The sequence below is a fragment of the Drosophila miranda genome, assembly GCF_003369915.1.
Source record: "Drosophila miranda strain MSH22 chromosome Y unlocalized genomic scaffold, D.miranda_PacBio2.1 Contig_Y1_pilon, whole genome shotgun sequence".
Taxonomy (NCBI): Eukaryota; Metazoa; Arthropoda; class Insecta; order Diptera; family Drosophilidae; genus Drosophila; species Drosophila miranda.
In genome coordinates, this window is record NW_022881603.1 from 44042571 (window position 1) to 44064049 (window position 21479).

Here is a 21479-nt window from a genome sequence, read left to right on the forward strand (position 1 = left end):
TAGCAGTGACATATCACAGAAGTCTGCATCCAAAACATCGTTTCTCTAGCTCTTATAGTCTTTGAGCACTAGGCGCTGAAGGGGACGGACAGACGGACAGACATTCAGGGCTTAATCGCCTCGGCTATTGATGCTGATCCAGAATATATATACTTTATTGGGTCGGAAACGATTCCTTCTGGACGTTACACACATCCACTTTTACCACAAATCTAATATACCCCAATACTCATTTTGAGTATCGGGTATAATAAAAGAAAGTTACATAGCCCCTCCCATCAGGTAACCAACCTCTACCAAAGAATTTTCGCACATGTGGCTAATATCAGTTAAATCTGTTAAGGGGGCATGGTGCACATGCCAAGGCCGCCTCAATATATCAATTCGCGTGCCGAAATTTAATAAGTGCTCTCCAGAATTAAGCCCTGTTTTTAAAACCCAAAATTTAATCACTGTTACATACAGTTACAGTTAAATAACCCCGCTTGCATGCAGGTTCGTTGCAGCAATAGAGAACCAATTATAAGCCACCAACAAGACTGATTGCTGATAATAATAATATTTCAGTTTTGCATTTAAATTTTCTCATCGTCATACATACATGACGAGAAAAGTTCTGAATTTTTGAATAATGTGCAATCATTGAGACGGCACACTTCATAAGTGATGGCTCAGTAACTTCGATGGCGCATATCCTCACAAAACGCCAGACGCTGACAGTCTGTAATATATGATTATTATAATGAAAATACAATGAAGATTAGTCGATATTTAATTGGAGTAAAGTAATTACAGTGGGGTACTGGGAGGAGAATATATTAAGGCTTAAGGAATAACACGGAATAAAAGAGCAGTGTTTACATGGTTGGGTGGGTAAACTCGAAATAACAACACCTGAATCCGCGCGGCTATACATATGACACAATCGACTGGATTTCTGTAACCCCTAACGCCAGGTTGGCAATTAAAATCTTTTTTATGTGTTTAACTAGAACAACTAAAAGATCCAGCCCATCCAAATAGCCCTGGGCGAAAGATCCCCCAAAATATTGTGGAGGGAAACAAGGATGATAGTTTTCCCACGGATTTGATAACCGTTACGGGCACCGAAGGCGAATTCCCACCTGTTCAATGAATCTACCTCCTCTTGCATTTACGGCATTAATTATTGTAAAATTAACCCGGCCAAATAGAGGGGCACCCGCCGCTCTCAGCGATTCATTTCAAAAACGCAATCAAATTTGAAATTTGAGTCTTTGTCTCCGGGCGGTCACGAGCCCTATGTCATCAAAAGAGTCTGCGAGACTCAACGCGCAGCACCAAACAGGTCTCTCCACAAAAATCGGAAATTTGTGAATTTTGTTGAGCAAGCAGTCCAAACTTAAATAAACTGCTTGCATTAACATACCCTTTTGGTCAATTTAAAACTAGCCGGCAAAATTTTTTTAAATTTTTAATTAAATTTGAGTTTTCACTCCATTCAATCCAGTCATAATTCCATTTTCGTGGTTTAAAATGTGTGTGTTAATTGTTGATAGTACAAAAACTGTTTATGACTTCGTACGAAAACATTTGGAACTAAAGATAGCAGCTAAGATGAGACTTAAATTGTTCTTTATTCTGTTGTTGATTATTCTAGCAATGGTTTTATTTATGACGAAAGTCAGTGCCAAACGATGGGCTGATGGAGTAGATGGAGTGTGTGCCTAATCACTTTTTATAGTGTTAAATTATACCAATAAAGATGATGTAGCAAGCTTAGCGATAGTTGATTTAAACAAGTAAATTCATTATTTTTGAGATACCAGCTGATCTCAAAGCGAGAGCTCCGAAACTGAGGTTTGCACATACCTATCTATCAAATGTAGACCTCAAAGTATTATAATTCAACTAACTAATCGCCAATTCCACAGCCCAAGCGTACCAAGAGTTATATTGATGAGGTATACCGACTTTTAGAGGAAAAGCCAGGGGTTGAAGAAATATTAATCATGAATCGTTCCGGTGTGCCGATCAAAACGTCAATGGAACGCCAAGACGCAATTCAACATGCCTGTCTTTATGAGAATTTGCGTGAAAAGTGTCTGGCATTTCTATCAAAAATGGAGCCACCACAGCTCCTGACCATGTTGCGAGTCCGTACCAGATTCCACGAGGTCCTGCTAACACCTGATGGCAAGATAACCGTTTTGGTAGTGCAAAATCCAAAGGATACACATCTTAAGGTAGAGGATCTAAATCGTCATTCCTCCAATTTTTAAATAATTGCTCCTACATATATCTACGTTGTTAGTCATCCAACTTCTTACACGTAAAACATTCTTCTCACTTTGTACACAGCCCAAACACAACAAACTGTTCATTTATGTGACTACCTGAATATAAATTCAATCAAATAAGTAATAAATAGTCCTCAGAGCTTCAGCTTAAAAACAACATTTATTCCAAAAACAGATGACATTTTCTGACCAACAGAAAGTAAATATATTCTTGTACTCGTATTTATAAAACACATTTCATTTTCATACTCTTCAGTATGTACAACATAAACGTTAAGTTCTTCTAGAACTAATGTAAAATATTGAATTTGGTTGTCTGTTGTTTATTTAAATGGATTAATCCTTCAATGGGAAACAGTGCCCGAATCAGTGCAGATTTAGCTTGGACAACGTCAAGTCATTCTCGTCAATAGGGGACACCGTTATTTTCATTTTGTGCTCCTTGGCCATTTTGAATAACATTACAATGTCCGAGTTTATATAGGCACCCCGCAAAAGTGCCACCGACGATTTTTCGGAAGTCTCAAGCTCCTTCACAAGTTCTTCAACACTGGGATTACATTTGGTTTCATCCTTTACTTCTTTAAACTTCTGGCCTGACAACGCACGAGTCCAAATGTCCTGAGATGCCTCTTTGTATTTTTTGATTTTCTTGTCCAGGTCAGTAATCTTAGCACTGATCTCATTGTTATCGGGCTGCTTGGCTTGAGCCTGCATAAAAATACACCGAGCATCCTTATATTCGCCTAAGGCGGACAGGGCGCAACCTTCCTGGTAGAGGGCCTTACAAGGCCTTAGAGGGCTTATTTTCAGTGAGACGCCGCAAGGCTTTCATCGTAATGCACACGCGTTTGGGATTATGCAATTTATTGTAGCAGATCATCAAGTTTTGCTGGAAAAGTTAAAAAAAAACACATAAGTGGGGATGAGCCACGACGCTACAAGTTGCAAAGTTACATTGAGAGTGATCAACAGAGCGATTTGCTTGCGCTCATCCTCATCAGACGGCAATAGTTTAGAGAGCTTACGGCCCGCTCGAAGGCAGTGACGGCGTTGCGGTAGCGAAAGCGCTTCACACAGTCCTTGCCATGCATGTGCATGTCTAATGCCTTGGGGTAAACTATTGCAAACTTGTCCCGATCCACAGCGGCCATTGACGCGAAGGCATCTGAGTCCCCGATCAATGTGAAGTGAAGAACTTCGATTTTGAAAAGTCCATCTGAACGTGGTTTAATGCGCGGCGGGCAGCCCATCTCGTGAAATAGCAACTTATAGGATATAATAAATTCGGCTTTTTCATATGGGCGCATGGTAAGTACAGCAGCCTGGAGGCCTTCTAGCACATCGCAACCTGCACCGGTCTCAAAATAGAATTTAGTTCGGCGCATCAATGAGGAATCAAAAGGAGAACTCTCGCCTTCCCAATAACCACTATAGCGCACAGCGACACGTGCCTTGTCTGGCACCAGACCTCGGCCCTGGTGGCCCTCACGTGTGATGCGCTTAAAAATGTTCTCATTGATCGGCTTCATCAATTTTTTGAGTTCCTCGAACGATTGGGTCGATGGAGAAGCGAGCTCTTCTTCATCAACATCTGGAGCGTTATCACAATCTTCCATTTCGTCGACATTAAAGTCATCATCGCCAGCCCCAAATGGCGACTGTTCTACCTCAAATTGTGAGCCAGAGCCAACGAGTTTTCTAGAAGAGTAAGAGGCAGCGTCTAGGCAGCACATGATTGTGCAAATGTATCAAATTTCGATGCTTGCCGAAGTTGCAGTGGTTCCTTGAGCATTTGAGTGCAATATGAAAAATTATCTTCCATTTTTTCCACACTTTTTCCCAACTTTAACTTGTTTGGGTTAATTACAAAAATGCGCGATAGGCAGTGACACCCTCAGAAATATACCAAGTATATACCGATGAAAAAACGACCTTAGCCCACTTATGACCTCTTTAATTAAACAGGATAACAAATTGAGTTAAACTGCGGAAAATAATACTGTTTGTAAATCTTTTCTTTGAAATTACAAAAAAAAAAACACGCACACGATATCTTTCACTGTAACAGCGCCAAACTGATTCAATTTTCTTTATTTTTGGTGGAATATTAAAAAACCGCCTTGGGCGACAATGGGTTAATCGTTCCGTCGAGGATGGGAAACCATATTTCTCGATTTTGATTTAAGATACGCTAATTTTAGCCACTCCCTTTTATTGAACTTTTTATATAAATAAAAAAATGTTGTAACGAAAATGGTCGAACTGCCCACAAAGTTTTTTTTCTACACGATTAGCTACTTTTAAGTACTCCTGAGTACATATGTAGATGTGGCAGTTCATAGAACGAATAGATAAAACCACACCATGAAAAACCACGAATTCATTAAACATTTCTAACGCCCCAAATCTATCTGCGTATTTGAAAAGTAATTAAAAAATTTAATTTTGTAATAATAAAACGAGGGGGAACGTTGTGAGTTGCTGCGGACGCCGCAACTCTACATTTATACCCGATACTTAGTCAGTATGGCTCCCCTCCGGCAGACGCCGCGAATATTAAACGACACGAGAAAGAGTGCGTGCGAGAGAGACAGAAAATCAGTCTGACCGTGACGTCGGGCGCTGCGTAGCCACTGCAAATTGATTTGTTCCTTTTGGCTATAAAAATTATCTGATCTGATCCAGATTCAGCAATCTGATAGATATGGTCGTTATCTATGATTCTGCGTTTTTAGTTTTCTCGAATCTGCAATATTGTGGATGCAACAGATTTTCGTCCTTTGTGTGGGTGGAAGGGGGTGGGGCGAAATTTTGAGATAACCGTTTTATAGTGAGATCTAACAGGAGTGCGGATACTAAATTTGGTTACTCTACCGTTAATAGTCTCTGAGATTTGTGGATGCCCCAGATTTTCGTCCTTTGCGGGGGCGGAAGGGGGTGTGGCGAAATTTTGACACAAAACGGTCAAGTCCGATATCACAGGAGTGTGGATACCAAAATTGGTTGCCCTGGCTCTTATAGGTTCTGAGATCCTTGAACTCATATTTTGCAATTGGCTAAACCGACCATGAAACCTGTGTGTCAGAGAGAGACAGAGCGAGAAAGAATGAAATTGTTTTCTTGATTCTGGCTATAATAATTATACGATCTGGTTCAGATTTTGCACTCTAGAAGATATAGTCATCTTCTACGATTCTGCGTTTTTAGTTTTCTCGTATCGTCGAAATTGTGGATGCCACAGATTTTCGCCCTTTGTGGTGGCGGAAGTGGGGGGGGGGGGGGCGGGAAAGTTTTGAAATATTCTTGTAGCAGTGACATATCACAGAAGTCTGCATCCAAAACATCGTTTCTCTAGCTCTTATAGTCTTTGAGCACTAGGCGCTGAAGGGGACGGACAGACGGACAGACATTCAGGGCTTAATCGCCTCGGCTATTGATGCTGATCCAGAATATATATACTTTATTGGGTCGGAAACGATTCCTTCTGGACGTTACACACATCCACTTTTACCACAAATCTAATATACCCCAATACTCATTTTGAGTATCGGGTATAATAAAAGAAAGTTACATAGCCCCTCCCATCAGGTAACCAACCTCTACCAAAGAATTTTCGCACATGTGGCTAATATCAGTTAAATCTGTTAAGGGGGCATGGTGCACATGCCAAGGCCGCCTCAATATATCAATTCGCGTGCCGAAATTTAATAAGTGCTCTCCAGAATTAAGCCCTGTTTTTAAAACCCAAAATTTAATCACTGTTACATACAGTTACAGTTAAATAACCCCCGCTTGCATGCAGGTTCGTTGCAGCAATAGAGAACCAATTATAAGCCACCAACAAGACTGATTGCTGATAATAATAATATTTCAGTTTTGCATTTAAATTTTCTCATCGTCATACATACATGACGAGAAAAGTTCTGAATTTTTGAATAATGTGCAATCATTGAGACGGCACACTTCATAAGTGATGGCTCAGTAACTTCGATGGCGCATATCCTCACAAAACGCCAGACGCTGACAGTCTGTAATATATGATTATTATAATGAAAATACAATGAAGATTAGTCGATATTTAATTGGAGTAAAGTAATTACAGTGGGGTACTGGGAGGAGAATATATTAAGGCTTAAGGAATAACACGGAATAAAAGAGCAGTGTTTACATGGTTGGGTGGGTAAACTCGAAATAACAACACCTGAATCCGCGCGGCTATACATATGACACAATCGACTGGATTTCTGTAACCCCTAACGCCAGGTTGGCAATTAAAATCTTTTTTATGTGTTTAACTAGAACAACTAAAAGATCCAGCCCATCCAAATAGCGCTGGGCGAAAGATCCCCCAAAATATTGTGGAGGGAAACAAGGATGATAGTTTTCCCACGGATTTGATAACCGTTACGGGCACCGAAGGCGAATTCCCACCTGTTCAATGAATCTACCTCCTCTTGCATTTACGGCATTAATTATTGTAAAATTAACCCGGCCAAATAGAGGGGCACCCGCCGCTCTCAGCGATTCATTTCAAAAACGCAATCAAATTTGAATTTTGAGTCTTTGTCTCCGGGCGGTCACGAGCCCTATGTCATCAAAAGAGTCTGCGAGACTCAACGCGCAGCACCAAACAGGTCTCTCCACAAAAATCGGAAATTTGTGAATTTTGTTGAGCAAGCAGTCCACACTTAAATAAACTGCTTGCATTAACATACCCTTTTGGTCAATTTAAAACTAGCCGGCAAAATTTTTTTAAATTTTTAATTAAATTTGAGTTTTCACTCCATTCAATCCAGTCATAATTCCATTTTCGTGGTTTAAAATGTGTGTGTTAATTGTTGATAGTACAAAAACTGTTTATGACTTCGTACGAAAACATTTGGAACTAAAGATAGCAGCTAAGATGAGACTTAAATTGTTCTTTATTCTGTTGTTGATTATTCTAGCAATGGTTTTATTTATGACGAAAGTCAGTGCCAAACGTTGGGCTGATGGAGTAGAAGGAGTGTGTGCCTAATCACTTTTTATAGTGTTAAATTATACCAATAAAGATGATGTAGCAAGCTTAGCGATAGTTGATTTAAACAAGTAAATTCATTATTTTTGAGATACCAGCTGATCTCAAAGCGTAGAGCTCTGAGATACACTACTCACAATGCAGGCAGCCGAAACTGAGGTTTGCACATACCTATCTATCAAATGTAGACCTCAAAGTATTATAATTCAACTAACTAATCGCCAATTCCACAGCCCAAGCGTACCAAGAGTTATATTGATGAGGTATACCGACTTTTAGAGGAAAAGCCAGGGGTTGAAGAAATATTAATCATGAATCGTTCCGGTGTGCCGATCAAAACGTCAATGGAACGCGAAGACGCGCTTCAACATGCCTGTCTTTATGAGAATTTGCGTGAAAAGTGTCAGGCATTTCTATCAAAAATGGAGCCACCACAGCTCCTGACCATGTTGCGAGTCCGTACCAGATTCCACGAGGTCCTGCTAACACCTGATGGCAAGATAACCGTTTTGGTAGTGCAAAATCCAAAGGATACACATCTTAAGGTAGAGGATCTAAATCGTCATTCCTCCAATTTTTAAATAATTGCTCCTACATATATCTACGTTGTTAGTCATCCAACTTCTTACACGTAAAACATTCTTCTCACTTTGTACACAGCCCAAACACAACAAACTGTTCATTTATGTGACTACCTGAATATAAATTCAATCAAATAAGTAATAAATAGTCCTCAGAGCTTCAGCTTAAAAACAACATTTATTCCAAAAACAGATGACATTTTCTGACCAACAGAAAGTAAATATATTCTTGTACTCGTATTTATAAAACACATTTCATTTTCATACTCTTCAGTATGTACAACATAAACGTTAAGTTCTTCTAGAACTAATGTAAAATATTGAATTTGGTTGTCTGTTGTTTATTTAAATGGATTAATCCTTCAATGGGAAACAGTGCCCGAATCAGTGCAGATTTAGCTTGGACAACGTCAAGTCATTCTCGTCAATAGGGGACACCGTTATTTTCATTTTGTGCTCCTTGGCCATTTTGGATAACATTACAATGTCCGAGTTTATATAGGCACCCCGCAAAAGTGCCACCGACGATTTTTCGGAAGTCTCAAGCTCCTTCACAAGTTCTTCAACACTGGGATTACATTTGGTTTCATCCTTTACTTCTTTAAACTTCTGGCCTGACAACGCAGATGCCTCTTTGTATTTTTTGATTTTCTTGTCCAGGTCAGTAATCTTAGCACTGATCTCATTGCTATCGGGCTGCTTGGCTTGAGCCTGCATAAAAATACACCGAGCATCCTTATATTCGCCTAAGGCGGACAGGGCGCAACCTTCCTGGTAGAGGGCCTTACAGGGCCTTAGAGGGCTTATTTTCAGTGAGACGCCGCAAGGCTTTCATCGTAATGCACACGCGTTTGGGATTATGCAATTTATTGTAGCAGATCATCAAGTTTTGCTGGAAAAGTTAAAAAAAAAACACATAAGTGGGGATGAGCCACGACGCTACAAGTTGCATAGTTACATTGAGAGTGATCAACAGAGCGATTTGCTTGCGCTCATCCTCATCATTGGCTAGACGGCAATAGTTTAGAGAGCTTACGGCCCGCTCGAAGGCAGTGACGGCGTTGCGGTAGCGAAAGCGCTTCACCCAGTCCTTGCCATGCATGTGCATGTCTAATGCCTTGGGGTAAACTATTGCAAACTTGTCCCGATCCACAGCGGCCATTGACGCGAAGGCATCTGAGTCCCCGATCAATGTGAAGTGAAGAACTTCGATTTTGAAAAGTCCATCTGAACGTGGTCTAATGCGCGGCGGGCAGCCCATCTCGTGAAATAGCAACTAATAGGATATAATAAATTCGGCATTTTCATATGGGCGCATGGTAAGTACAGCAGCCTGGAGGCCTTCTAGCACATCGCAACCTGCACCGGTCTCAAAATAGAATTTAGTTCGGCGCATCAATGAGGAATCAAAAGTCTCGCCTTCCCAATAACCACTATAGCGCACAGCGACACGTGCCTTGTCTGGCACCAGACCTCGGCCCTGGTGCCCCTCACGTGTGATGCGCTTAAAAATGTTCTCATTGATCGGCTCCATCAATTTTTTGAGTTCCTCGAACGATTGGGTCGATGGAGAAGCGAGCTCTTCTTCATCAACATCTGGAGCGTTATCACAATCTTCCATTTCGTCGACATTAAAGTCATCATCGCCAGCCCCAAATGGCGACTGTTCTACCTCAAATTGTGAGCCAGAGCCAACGAGTTTTCTAGAAGAGTAAGAGGCAGCGTCTAGGCAGCACATGATTGTGCAAATGTATCAAATTTCGATGCTTACCCAAGTTGCAGTGGTTTCTTGAGCATTTGAGTGCAATATGAAAAATTATCTTCCATTTTTTCCACACTTTTTCCCAACTTTAACTTGTTTGGGTTAATTACAAAAATGCGCGATAGGCAGTGACACCCTCAGAAATATACCAAGTATATCCCGATGAAAAAACGACCTTAGCCCACTTATGACCTCTTTAATTAAACAGGATAACAAATTGAGTTAAACTGCGGAAAATAATACTGTTTGTAAATCTTTTCTCTGAATTTACAAAAAAAAAAACACACACACACGATATCTTTCACTGTAATATTGGTGGAATATTAAAAAACCGCCTTGGGCGACAATGGGCTAATCGTTCCGTCGAGGATGGGAAACCATATTTCTCGATTTTGATTCAAGATATGCTAATTTTAGCCACTCCCTTTTATTTAACTTTTTATATAAATAAAAAAATGTTGTAACGAAAAAGGTCGAACTGCCCACAAAGTTTTTTTTCTACACGATTAGCTACTTTTAAGTACTCCTGAGTACATATGTAGATGTGCCAGTTCATAGAACGAATAGATAAAACCACACCATGAAAAACCTGTGTGTTTGGTGTGTGAGGGGTGTTGTCCATGTAAAAAGAATCTCCACTCGAGTTCGTTATTCCTGGCCGCAGTACGTAGTCACCCTGGTGATCCCATGGGTGTCTTTCCGTGGAGTGAGGTCCATGCGAGGGTTGACCCTGGGCCTTATGAGCACCAGGGTTCAGAGCCAGATCGGTGCTAGTTGGGATATGAATCAACCAAGCCTACGCAACCACCATAGCTCCGGGACCCGTTGTGTATCCGATGGCCTCAGAAAGCGCCGATGTGCAGTGTGAGCCTCTAAATATCCCCATCAGTTCCACTTTGCCACATCCCATAGACCCATGGTGAGGGGGCCGAAAAGTCATGGTATACTTCTAGGATGTATGATGCAGCGCCATCTGCCGGTGCTCGTCTTCCTCTACGTGCTACGTAGCAGCGCCCTCTGACGGTGGGACACGCCTGCGATGAGTAGGCTATCGCCGTCTTGTAGCCTTGGTCAGCAGCTGTTGCTCTGATCAGGAAAATAGACATACAGAAAACGTGGAGCTCATCCTAAAGAAGCTGAGGCAGCTGGTGCATTATGTCGGGCCTTAAAACGGCCAACCTACGCATACTCGCGCGGTGCAGGCAACTCAGTTGCCTGACATGGTAACTCCGTCGCCATCCATCTTGAGCCGGTGAGAGGAGGAGAGAAACTCACCCCGGGAGCTTCGTGAGTGTTATGAATGAGTTGGAGTTTGAGTGACAAACCCCAAATTAATTTAGCCATGGCAGATTGCTTTAAAATCCTGATTGACGACCTTCTTGGGTTTGGACACGGTCTGCTCGGGCCAGGAGTCCAGAGTAAAGCTCAGTAGGCATCGCGCCCATAGGGTAAGTATGGGTGGATGTACGCTCGCTTACCGTTGATCACTCTCTCTTTGAGTTATAGCCAGTCACTTCACTCAGTGGCTGCTACCGCCGACGCGGAAGAAAAGAACCGCCAGCCTGGATCGGAGGCGGGCACAACGAGGTGGAGCTCGACCTGCCCTGATAGCCAGAACGGTACCTCGTCAGCCCAGGGCCTATTCCAAACGCGGTGCAAACACAGGAGCAACGGAGGCGCGCGACCGACCCGGGTTTTTTCACACTCAGTGTGAAACACACAGATAGAGAAGATGACTGAGGACGCAGTCTTTGGTAGGCGCAACGCACTTACCAGATCCCCACCACCGTCAGCACCTGCGAAAGCTCAGGGCTCGAGCATGTTCAAGCCCGGCCCGGGAGAAAGAGAAGGAGCGACCGCACTCTGACCCATTAGAGCTGCTAAAAAATCTGGGTACTCGGGACAATGAGCTGGTCAAGAGGATGAACGACCAGCGGCATGTGGACAACGTGATGAAAGCTTTAGCCCTGAGAGTGGTAACCCTTCAGGCCCTGGTGGTCAACAATTTCGAGAAGCTGCACACCAGGACAATTGAGACCGCCACTACTGGTTTCCAAACAGCTGCGAAGGCGCCGCACACCGGCTCAAAGAGGCTGAGCGAGTCGCCTCAAATGGCTGCGGAGCCCACAAAGAGGCAGAGAGGCACAAAGCTTCAACAAGCGTCGACCCAGCTCAAACCGCCGGCGCAGTCCCAGGATGAACTAACCCCCTCGGGTACAGTGGACCATGGTGCCACCCCAGCCGCTAAGAAACAGCTCAAGTGGCAGCAGGTGGGCCCTAGGGTAAGGAAAAAAAGGGAGCCCCGTGAGCACGAGCCAAGGCCAGACGCAATAATCATTCAACCCCAGGGCGAGCTTAGCTATAGCGACATCCTCCGTATGGTCACCAGGCGCCAGGATGGCAAGCGACCTTCAGGAGGTAGGGGATAATGTTAACAGAATCCGGAGGACGGCAAAGGGCGAGCTGCTGCTCGAGCTCAACGGCGCCAGCAAAAGCAACACATCTAAGCTCAAGGAGGATATCAGCGCGGCACTGGGACTGCAGACGGGCATCAGGGCGGTGTCAGAAGAACTCTGCGAGGAGGTCAGGGATCTCGACAGCCTGGTCGAGAAGGAGGACATCGCAGCAGCGATAGCTGCATCGATAGACGCCCCCAGCGTGGACACCAGCACCATTAAAAGCCTGAGGCCATCGTTCGCTGGTACGCAACTGGCAGTTGTGTGCCTGCCGCCCGTGCAGGCAAGAGCCCTGCTCATGGTGGGGAAACTTAAAGTCGGATGGACAAGCTGTAGGATCCGGGAGCGGACAGCTCAACGACGATGCTACAGGTGTCTGGAGTTTGGGCATCTAGCAATCAGGTGCAAGAGCGCGGTGGATCGCACCGGATGCTGCCTCAGATGCGGCGTGAACGGGCACAAGGCGGCAACCTGTCAAAGCGATCCGCGGTGTTTCATCTGCACCGCTAACAACAGCAATGAGACGAACCATTATGCGGGTAGCAGGAGATGTCCAGCAGCCAGGAGCGTGCCCAGCTTGCCGGCCCAATAATGAAGGTTATGCAGCTCAACCTCAACCACTGCGCTGCGGCTCAAGACCTGCTGAGCCAATCCATAAGAGAATTGGAAATTGACCTCGCCATCCTCAGCGAGCCATATCAAACTAGGGAGTCCCCTGGGTTCATCTTGGATGCCACCAAAAAGGCCGCGATATGGCTATGCGGGGCCACGCCATTGCAGCTTTCCCTCTCAAGCGCTGCTGCTGGGTTTGTGCGCGCCAAGGTCGGAGGTGTGTGGATATACAGCGTCTACCTTGCCCCAAGCCTGACGCTCTCCGAGTTCGCAGGTACTCTAGACAACCTAGCGGCTGATGCTAGAGGACGTCACCCAGTAGCCATTGGAGGGGACTTCAACGCGTGGGCTGAGGAGTGGGGAAGCGTGGCGACGAATGCGAGAGGTAGAGCTCTGCTGGAGATCATTGCGCCCCTGGACATCGCGCTCCTCAACGAGGGAAACCAGCATACCTTCTCTAGAGCAGGAATAGGATCGGTCATCGACCTTACATTTGACAGCAGCTCACTCTTTAATTCATCAGGCTGGAGCATCAGCAACATCTACACAGGGAGCGACCACAGGGAAATTATATGGGACACAGGCCAACAGACGTCTAGCGTAGAGACAGCTGCGCCCAGATAGAGATGCTATCGCGCCGAAACGCTCAATACGGCCATGTTCATGGAGCTTATGTCCAACCTCACGGCGAATGGAAATTCTGAATGCATGGCCAACCATGTCATGGAGCATCTGGAGGCAGCATGCACTGCCACCATGGCGCAGAGGAAGCACTACGGTCGCCACCACCAACCTGTGTTCTGGTGGAACGAGGACATTGCCGCGCTACGCCGGGAATGCAACCGAGCTCGACGCCGCTACCAGCGCTCGCGCGGAAGCACTGCCTTTCCGCAATGGCAATCCACGTTTAGGGACTGCAGAAGGGCCCTCAAGGCGGCCATTAGGGATAGCAAGCGCCAGTGCTTTCTCAAGCTATGCGACTCTGCGGAGCAGGACCCATGGGGAAGGGCGTACAAGTTGGTGACGAACAAACTTTGCGCCAAAAGGCAGGCCCCCCCATCGGACCCCGACACGACAAGATCCATCGTGGAGGAACTCTTTCCGCACAGGGCTGACCACATCGGGGATGTCCGTTGCCTCACACTGCAACCGCACAGTCAGGCACACATCGAGGAGGTGTCACTCGAGGAAGTCGAAAGCGCAGCCAGGAGCATCAGCCCGAACAAGGCTCCCGGGCCGGACTCTATCCCGAACAGAGCCTTCGGGAAGGAGTGTTCCCTATGAGGTGGAAAATACAGAAGCTAGTGCTTATTCCCAAGCCAGGCAAGCCGCCGGGGACAGCGTCGTCGTATAGGCCTATCTGCCTGATCGACACCGCGGTCAACACGGCGAGGTGGAGCTGCATCCTAAAAGCGCTGGAGAGTTTCGACACACCCAGGTACCTGCAGCGGATGGTACAAAGCTACTTTGAGAGAAGGCTGCTTTTGTACGACACGCAGGCTGGCACGGAGAAATACGAGGTATCGGCAGGCGTCCCGCAGGGTTCAGTGCTTGGCCCCACTCTGTGGAACGGCATCTTGCGACTCAGCCTCCCCCACGGAGTACACATGGTGGGTTTTGCAGACGATGTGGCTGTCCTAGTGGTGGCAAAAGACCTGTCCGTCGTGGAAACGACCTGCAACCAAACGATAGCGCGCATTCAACAGTGGCTGGACCTGGTCGGGCTCGAACTCGCACCCCACAAAACAGAGGCAGTGCTGGTATCCAGCCGGAAGAAAGTCGAGACGGCCAACATCTCAGTGGCAGGTACCCTGGTTTCGTCTAAGCGCGCTATCAAATACCTTGGTGTCCTGGTGGACACACGTCTCTGCTTTCGGGAGCACTTGGCATACATGGGCACGAAGGCGGCGACCACCAACGGTGCGCTCTCGAGGCTAATGCTGAACACCCGAGGACCAAAGCAATGGCGGCGACAACTGCTAACGAGTGTCACGAGATCGGTGATGCTATATACGGCGCCAATCTGGGCAAAGGCCCTTCGAACAGCGAGCTACGCACGGGGTCTGGCAGCCACGCACCGCCTCTCTTCGATTCGGATCACCAGTGCCTTCCGAACGGTCTCGGACGAGGCAGCACACGTGATCGCGGGCATAGCACCCCTGGAATTCCTGGCGGATGAACGGTCCACATACTACCAGGAAACACATGGCAGAGGAATGGACGCGGCGGCGAAAAGGCAGGTACGCATGGCGTGCAAACAGGAGAGTCTCAGAAGGTGGCAACAGCGCTGGGACACGACCACTAAGGGGCGTTGGACCCACCAGCTTATCCCGTCCATCGACGCGTGGGTAAGCAGGAAGCACGGGCAGGTCAACTTTTACCTGACTTAGCTCCTCAGTGGTCACGGCTGCTTCCGAAGCAACCTTCATCGCTTCGGGCACGCGGACTCCGCAGAATGCTCTTGGTGCGGGCACTACGTGGAGGAGGATGCCGAGCATGCGATATTTTCGTGTGGCAGGTTCGCAGCGCAGCGCCAGCGGCTAGAAGAAGCGCTGGGTGGAGCCGTAGTCAAGCAGAGCTAGGTGCCGTGCATGCTCCTGTCCCCGGAAAACTGGAAGGCGACGAGCTGCTTAGCGGCGACCATTATGAGGGAACTGCGCGCTGTTGAGCACCAGACAAGAGTCCAGTTAGTCTAAACGAAGCCTGCACATGTGTGAAGCATTGCTCCACGGCCGTACCACACATGTTGGGCTTGCATAGCCTAACCTTTAATATAGTTTGCTTTAAGTATAAAATAAGTTGTAAATACGAGCAATTAAATGGAATTAAAACGAGGGGGAACGTTGTGAGTTGCTGCGGACACCGCAACTCTACAGTTATACCCGATACTTAGTCAGTATGGCTCTGCTCCGGCAGACGCCGCTAATATTGAACGACACGACAAAGAGTGCGTGCGAGAGAGACAGAAAATCAGTCTGAGCGTGACGTCGGGCGCTGCGTAGCCACTGCAAATTGATTTGTTCCTATTGGCTATAAAAATGATCTGATCTGATCCAGATTCAGCAATCTGATAGATATGGTCATTATCTATGATTTAGTTTTCTCGAATGTGCAATATTGTGGATGCAACAGATTTTCGTCCTTTGTGTGGGCGGAAGGGGGTGGGGCGAAATTTTGAGATATACGTTTTATAGTGAGATCTAACAGGAGTGCGGATACCAAATTTGGTTACTCTAGCGTTAATAGTCTCTGAGATTTGTGAATATCCCCAGATTTTCGTCCTTTGCGGGGGCGGAAAGGGTTGTGGCGAAATTTTGAAACAAACTCGTCTCGGTCCGATATGTTTGGAGGGTGGATACCAAATTTGGTTGCTCTAGCTTTTATAGTCTCTGAGATCTAGGCGCTAATGTTTTACTCTAAGCAAAGCCGCCTATGCTACGTGTGTGTTAGAGAGAGACAGGGCGAGAAAAAATGAAATTGTTTTCTTGATGCTGGCTATAATAATAATACGATCCAATTTAGATTCCGCAGTCTTAAAGATATGGTCATTCTCTACAATTCTATTTTTGGTTTTCTCATATCTTTAAAATTGTGGATGCCACAGACTTTCGTCCTTTGTGGGGCGGAAGTGGGCGGGGCGAAGTTCTGAAATATTTTTGTAGCAGTGACATATCACAGAAGTCTGGATCCAAAACATCGTTGCTCTAGCTCTTATAGTCTTTGAGCACTAGGCGATGAAGGGGACGGACAGACGGACGGACGGACAGACGGACAGACGGACAGACAGACAGACAGACAGGGCCCAATCGACTCGGCTATTGATGCTGATCAAGAATATATATACTTTATGGGGTCGGAAACGATTCCTTCTGGACGTTACACACATCCACTTTTACCACAAATCTAATATACCCCAATACTCATTTTGAGTATCGGGTATAAAAAAAATGCATGTGCATGTCTAATGCCTTGGGGTAAACTATTGCAAACTTGTCCCGATCCACAGCGGCCATTGACGCGAAGGCATCTGAGTCCCCGATCAATGTGAACGGTCTGCTCGGGCCAGGAGTCCAGAGTAAAGCTCAGTAGGCATCGCGCCCATAGGGTAAGTATGGGTGGATGTACGCTCGCTTACCGTTGATCACTCTCTCTTTGAGTTATAGCCAGTCACTTCACTCAGTGGCTGCTACCGCCGACGCGGAAGAAAAGAACCGCCAGCCTGGATCGGAGGCGGGCACAACGAGGTGGAGCTCGACCTGCCCTGATAGCCAGAACGGTACCTCGTCAGCCCAGGGCCTATTCCACCCCCGGCGGCTCCGCAGACACACGGAGCGCGGCGCAAACACAGGAGCAACGGAGGCGCGCGACCGACCCGGGTTTTTTCACACTCAGTGTGAAACACACAGATAGAGAAGATGACTGAGGACGCAGTCTTTGGTAGGCGCAACGCCCTTACCAGATCCCCACCACCGTCAGCACCTGCGAAAGCTCAGGGCTCGAGCATGTTCAAGCCCGGCCCGGGTGGCAAAGAGAAGGAGCGACCGCACTCTGACCCATTAGAGCTGCTAAAAAACCTGGGTACTCGGGCCAATGAGCTGGTCAAGAGGATGAACGACCAGCGGCATGTGGACAACGTGATGAAAGATTTAGCCCTGAGAGTGGTAACCCTTCAGGCCCTGGTGGTCAACAATTTCGAGAAGCTGCACACCAGGACAATTGAGACCGCCACTACTGGTACCCAAACAGCTGCGAAGGCGCCGCACACCGGCTCAAAGAGGCTGAGCGAGTCGCCTCAAATGGCTGCGGAGCCCACAAAGAGGCAGAGAGGCACAAAGCTTCAACAAGCGTCGACCCAGCTCAAACCGCCGGCGCAGTCCCAGGATGAACTAACCCCCTCGGGTACAGTGGACCATGGTGCCACCCCAGCCGCTAAGAAACAGCTCAAGTGGCAGCAGGTGGGCCCTAGGGTAAGGAAAAAAAGGGAGCCCCGTGAGCGCGAGCCAAGGCCAGACGCAATAATCATTCAACCCCAGGGCGAGCTTAGCTATAGCGACATCCTCCGTATGGTCACCAGGCGCCAGGATGGCAAGCGACCTTCAGGAGGTAGGGGATAATGTTAACAGAATCCGGAGGACGGCAAAGGGCGAGCTGCTGCTCGAGCTCAACGGCGCCAGCAAAAGCAACACATCTAAGCTCAAGGAGGATATCAGCGCGGCACTGGGACTGCAGACGGGCATCAGGGCGGTGTCAGAAGAACTCTGCGTGGAGGTCAGGGATCTCGACAGCCTGGTCGAGAAGGAGGACATCGCAGCAGCGATAGCTGCATCGATAGACGCCCCCAGCGTGGACACCAGCACCATTAAAAGCCTGAGGCCATCGTTCGCTGGTACGCAACTGGCAGTTGTGTGCCTGCCGCCCGTGCAGGCAAGAGCCCTGCTCATGGTGGGGAAACTTAAAGTCGGATGGACAAGCTGTAGGATCCGGGAGCGGACAGCTCAACGACGATGCTACAGGTGTCTGGAGTTTGGGCATCTAGCAATCAGGTGCAAGAGCGCGGTGGATCGCACCGGATGCTGCCTCAGATGCGGCGTGAACGGGCACAAGGCGGCAACCTGTCAAAGCGATCCGCGGTGTTTCATCTGCACCGCTAACAACAGCAATGAGACGAACCATTATGCGGGTAGCAGGAGATGTCCAGCAGCCAGGAGCGTGCCCAGCTTGCCGGCCCAATAATGAAGGTTATGCAGCTCAACCTCAACCACTGCGCTGCGGCTCAAGACCTGCTGAGCCAATCCATAAGAGAATTGTCTATTGACCTCGCCATCCTCAGCGAGCCATATCAAACTAGGGAGTCCCCTGGGTTCATCTTGGATGCCACCAAAAAGGCCGCGATATGGCTATGCGGGGCCCCGCCATTGCAGCTTTCCCTCTCAAGCGCTGCTGCTGGGTTTGTGCGCGCCAAGGTCGGAGGTGTGTGGATATACAGCGTCTACCTTGCCCCAAGCCTGACGCTCTCCGAGTTCGCAGGTACTCTAGACAACCTAGCGGCTGATGCTAGAGGACGTCACCCAGTAGCCATTGGAGGGGACTTCAACGCGTGGGCTGAGGAGTGGGGAAGAGTGGCGACGAATGCGAGAGGTAGAGCTCTGCTGGAGATCATTGCGCCCCTGGACATCGCGCTCCTCAACGAGGGAAACCAGCATACCTTCTCCAGAGCAGGAATAGGATCGGTCATCGACCTTACATTTGACAGCAGCTCACTTTTAAATTCATCAGGCTGGAGCATCAGCAACATCTACACAGGGAGCGACCACAGGGCAATTATATGGGACAGAGGCCAACAGACGTCTAGCGTAGAGACAGCTGCGCCCAGATAGAGATGCTATCGCGCCGAAACGCTCAATACGGCCATGTTCATGGAGCTTATGTCCAACCTCACGGCAAATGGAAATTCTGAATGCATGGCCAACCATGTCATGGAGCATCTGGAGGCAGCATGCACTGCCACCATGGCGCAGAGGAAGCACTACGGTCGCCACCACCAACCTGTGTTCTGGGGGGACGAGGACATTGCCGCGCGACGCCGGGAATGCAACCGAGCTCGACGCCGCTACCAGCGCTCGCGCGGAAGCACTGCCTTTCCGCAATGGCAAACCACGTTTAGGGACTGCAGAAGGGCCCTCAAGGCGGCCATTAGGGATAGCAAGCGCCAGTGCTTTCTCAAGCTATGCGACTCTGCGGAGCAGGACCCATGGGGAAGGGCGTACAAGTTGGTGACGAACAAACTTTGCGCCAAAAGGCAGGCACCCCCATCGGACCCCGACACGACAAGATCCATCGTGGAGGAACTCTTTCCGCACAGGGCTGACCACATCGGGGATGTCCGTTGCCTAACACTGCAACCGCACAGTCAGGCACACATCGAGGAGGTGTCACTCGAGGAAGTCGGACGCGCAGCCAGGAGCATCAGCCCGAACAAGGCTCCCGGGCCGGACTCTATCCCGAACAGAGCCCTCTTGCTCGCCCTCTCCACGCGTCCGGACATCTTTGCGAAGCTGCTAAATCAGTGCCTTCGGGAAGGAGTGTTCCCTATAAGGTGGAAAATACAGAAGCTAGTGCTTATTCCCAAGCCAGGCAAGCCGCCGGGGACAGCGTCGTCGTATAGGCCTATTTGCCTGATCGACACCGCGGTCAACACGGCGAGGTGGAGCTGCATCCTAAGGGCGCTGGAGAGTTTCGACACACCCAGGTACCTGCAGCGGATGGTACAAAGCTACCTTGAGAGAAGGCTGCTTTTGTACGACACGCAGGCTGGCACGGAGGAATACGAGGTATCGGCAGGCGTCCCGCAGGGTTCAGTGCTTGGCCCCACTCTGTGGAGGGAAACAAGGATGATAGTTTTCCCACGGATTTGATAACCGTTACGGGCACCGAAGGCGAATTCCCACCTGTTCAATGAATCTACCTCCTCTTGCATTTACGGCATTAATTATTGTAAAATTAACCCGGCCAAATAGAGGGGCACCCGCCGCTATCAGCGATTCATTTCAAAAACGCAATCAAATTTGAATTTTGAGTCTTTGTCTCCGGGCGGTCACGAGCCCTATGTCATCAAAAGAGTCTGCGAGACTCAACGCGCAGCACCAAACAGGTCTCTCCACAAAAATCGGAAATTTGTGAATTTTGTTGAGCAAGCAGTCCACACTTAAATAAACTGCTTGCATTAACATACCCTTTTGGTCAATTTAAAACTAGCCGGCAAAATTTTTTTAAATTTTTAATTAAATTTGAGTTTTCACTCCATTCAATCCAGTCATAATTCCATTTTCGTGGTTTAAAATGTGTGTGTTAATTGTTGATAGTACAAAAACTGTTTATGACTTCGTACGAAAACATTTGCGTGGGATCCGCGCGTAACAGCCTTCTGCTGGTGTCACACGGGCCACTTGACGGTGCTGTAACTGCATCGCCTCTTGAAAGATGCAGTCATTGCATGTCAACGTCCAACGTAAAGATAGCAGCTAAAATGAGACTTAAATTGTTCTTTATTCTGTTGTTGATTATTCTAGCAATGGTTTTATTTATGACGAAAGTCAGTGCCAAACGATGGGCTGATGGAGTAGATGAAGTGTGTGCCTAATCACTTTTTATAGTGTTAAATTATACCAATAAAGATGATGTAGCAAGCTTAGCGATAGTTGATTTAAACAAGTAAATTCATTATTTTTGAGATACCAGCTGATCTCAAAGCGAGAGCTCCGAAACTGAGGTTTGCACATACCTATCTATCAAATGTAGACCTCAAAGTATTATAATTCAACTAACAATTCCACAGCCCAAGCGTACCAAGAGTTATATTGATGAGGTATACCGACTTTTAGAGGAAAAGCCAGGGGTTGAAGAAATATTAATCATGAATCGTTCCGGTGTGCCGATCAAAACGTCAATGGAACGCCAAGACGCACTTCAACATGCCTGTCTTTATGAGAATTTGCGTGAAAAGTGTCAGGCATTTCTATCAAAAATGGAGCCACCACAGCTCCTGACCATGTTGCGAGTCCGTATCAGATTCCACGAGGTCCTGCTAACACCTGATGGCAAGATAACCGTTTTGGTAGTGCAAAATCCAAAGGATACACATCTTAAGGTTGAGGATCTAAATCGACATTCCTCCAATTTTTAAATAATTGCTCCTACATATATCTACGTTGTTAGTCATCCAACTTCTTACACGTAAAACATTCTTCTCACTTTGTACACAGCCCAAAC

General features: G+C 47.3%; 4 protein-coding genes and 1 long non-coding RNA gene across 11 annotated transcripts in view; 3 read left to right on the plus strand and 2 right to left on the minus strand.

The window, feature by feature from the left end:
- Positions 1 to 1618: 1618 nt before the first annotated feature.
- Positions 1619 to 21479, plus strand: part of LOC117190239 — a 38945-nt gene continuing 19084 nt past the window's right edge. The window contains exons 1-4 of one of the 3 annotated variants that reach the window (XM_033395289.1): positions 1619 to 1839; positions 1914 to 2225; positions 7533 to 7844; positions 21046 to 21234. In XM_033395289.1, coding sequence (XP_033251180.1) covers positions 1992 to 2225; positions 7533 to 7844; positions 21046 to 21234 — 735 coding nt within the window. In that variant the 5' untranslated portion in view covers positions 1619 to 1839; positions 1914 to 1991. Of the gene's footprint in view, positions 1840 to 1913; positions 2226 to 7345; positions 7459 to 7532; positions 7845 to 20879; positions 20980 to 21045; positions 21235 to 21479 lie in introns of those variants that run through there. The other 2 variants (XM_033395290.1, XM_033395291.1) reach the window with 2 other exon arrangements.
- On the minus strand, positions 2421 to 4185 carry LOC117190261 (inactive peptidyl-prolyl cis-trans isomerase shutdown-like). Its single transcript, XM_033395317.1, has 2 exons — positions 3237 to 4185; positions 2421 to 3171 (listed from the first exon to the last, which is right to left on the minus strand). Exon 1 carries the CDS (start codon positions 4013 to 4015, stop codon positions 3248 to 3250), a length of 768 nt encoding a protein of 255 aa, XP_033251208.1. The 5' UTR covers positions 4016 to 4185; the 3' UTR covers positions 2421 to 3171; positions 3237 to 3247.
- Positions 8040 to 16742, minus strand: LOC117190276 (inactive peptidyl-prolyl cis-trans isomerase shutdown-like). 3 transcript variants are annotated; one of them, XM_033395353.1, is made up of 3 exons: positions 16670 to 16742; positions 8839 to 8988; positions 8040 to 8772 (listed from the first exon to the last, which is right to left on the minus strand). In XM_033395353.1, the coding sequence occupies exons 1-3, from the start codon at positions 16721 to 16723 to the stop codon at positions 8665 to 8667; spliced, it is 312 nt and encodes a 103-aa protein (XP_033251244.1). In that variant the 5' UTR covers positions 16724 to 16742; the 3' UTR covers positions 8040 to 8664. The 3 variants fall into 3 exon arrangements, with proteins under 3 accessions (XP_033251244.1, XP_033251245.1, XP_033251243.1); XM_033395354.1 differs by having other exon boundaries at positions 8839 to 8982; positions 16664 to 16690; XM_033395352.1 differs by lacking the exon at positions 16670 to 16742 and having other exon boundaries at positions 8839 to 9293.
- On the plus strand, positions 10774 to 11306 carry LOC117190306. Of its 2 annotated transcripts, none has more exons than XR_004473667.1 (3): positions 10774 to 10929; positions 10983 to 11090; positions 11149 to 11306. It is a non-coding gene; the product is annotated as an uncharacterized LOC117190306 (long non-coding RNA). The 2 variants fall into 2 exon arrangements; XR_004473668.1 differs by having other exon boundaries at positions 10992 to 11090.
- Positions 16757 to 17894, plus strand: LOC117190267. 2 transcript variants are annotated; one of them, XM_033395329.1, is made up of 2 exons: positions 16757 to 16815; positions 16874 to 17894. In XM_033395329.1, exon 2 carries the CDS (start codon positions 17126 to 17128, stop codon positions 17822 to 17824), a length of 699 nt encoding a protein of 232 aa, XP_033251220.1. In that variant the 5' UTR covers positions 16757 to 16815; positions 16874 to 17125; the 3' UTR covers positions 17825 to 17894. The 2 variants fall into 2 exon arrangements, with proteins under 2 accessions (XP_033251220.1, XP_033251221.1); XM_033395330.1 differs by having other exon boundaries at positions 16765 to 16815; positions 16868 to 17894.

Bases quoted from the DNA above. Each gene is read 5' to 3' on its own strand.
- LOC117190276 (XM_033395352.1), bottom strand. From the start codon at position 9,141: ATGGGCTGCCCGCCGCGCATTAGACCACGTTCAGATGGACTTTTCAAA. The intron at 8,773-8,838 runs GTAACTATGCAA...TAACTTTTCCAG, and splicing joins CTCTGTTGATCACTCTCAAT to CAAAACTTGATGATCTGCTA.
- LOC117190261 (XM_033395317.1), bottom strand. From the start codon at position 4,015: ATGTGCTGCCTAGACGCTGCCTCTTACTCTTCTAGAAAACTCGTTGGC.
- LOC117190267 (XM_033395329.1), top strand. From the start codon at position 17,126: ATGACTGAGGACGCAGTCTTTGGTAGGCGCAACGCCCTTACCAGATCC.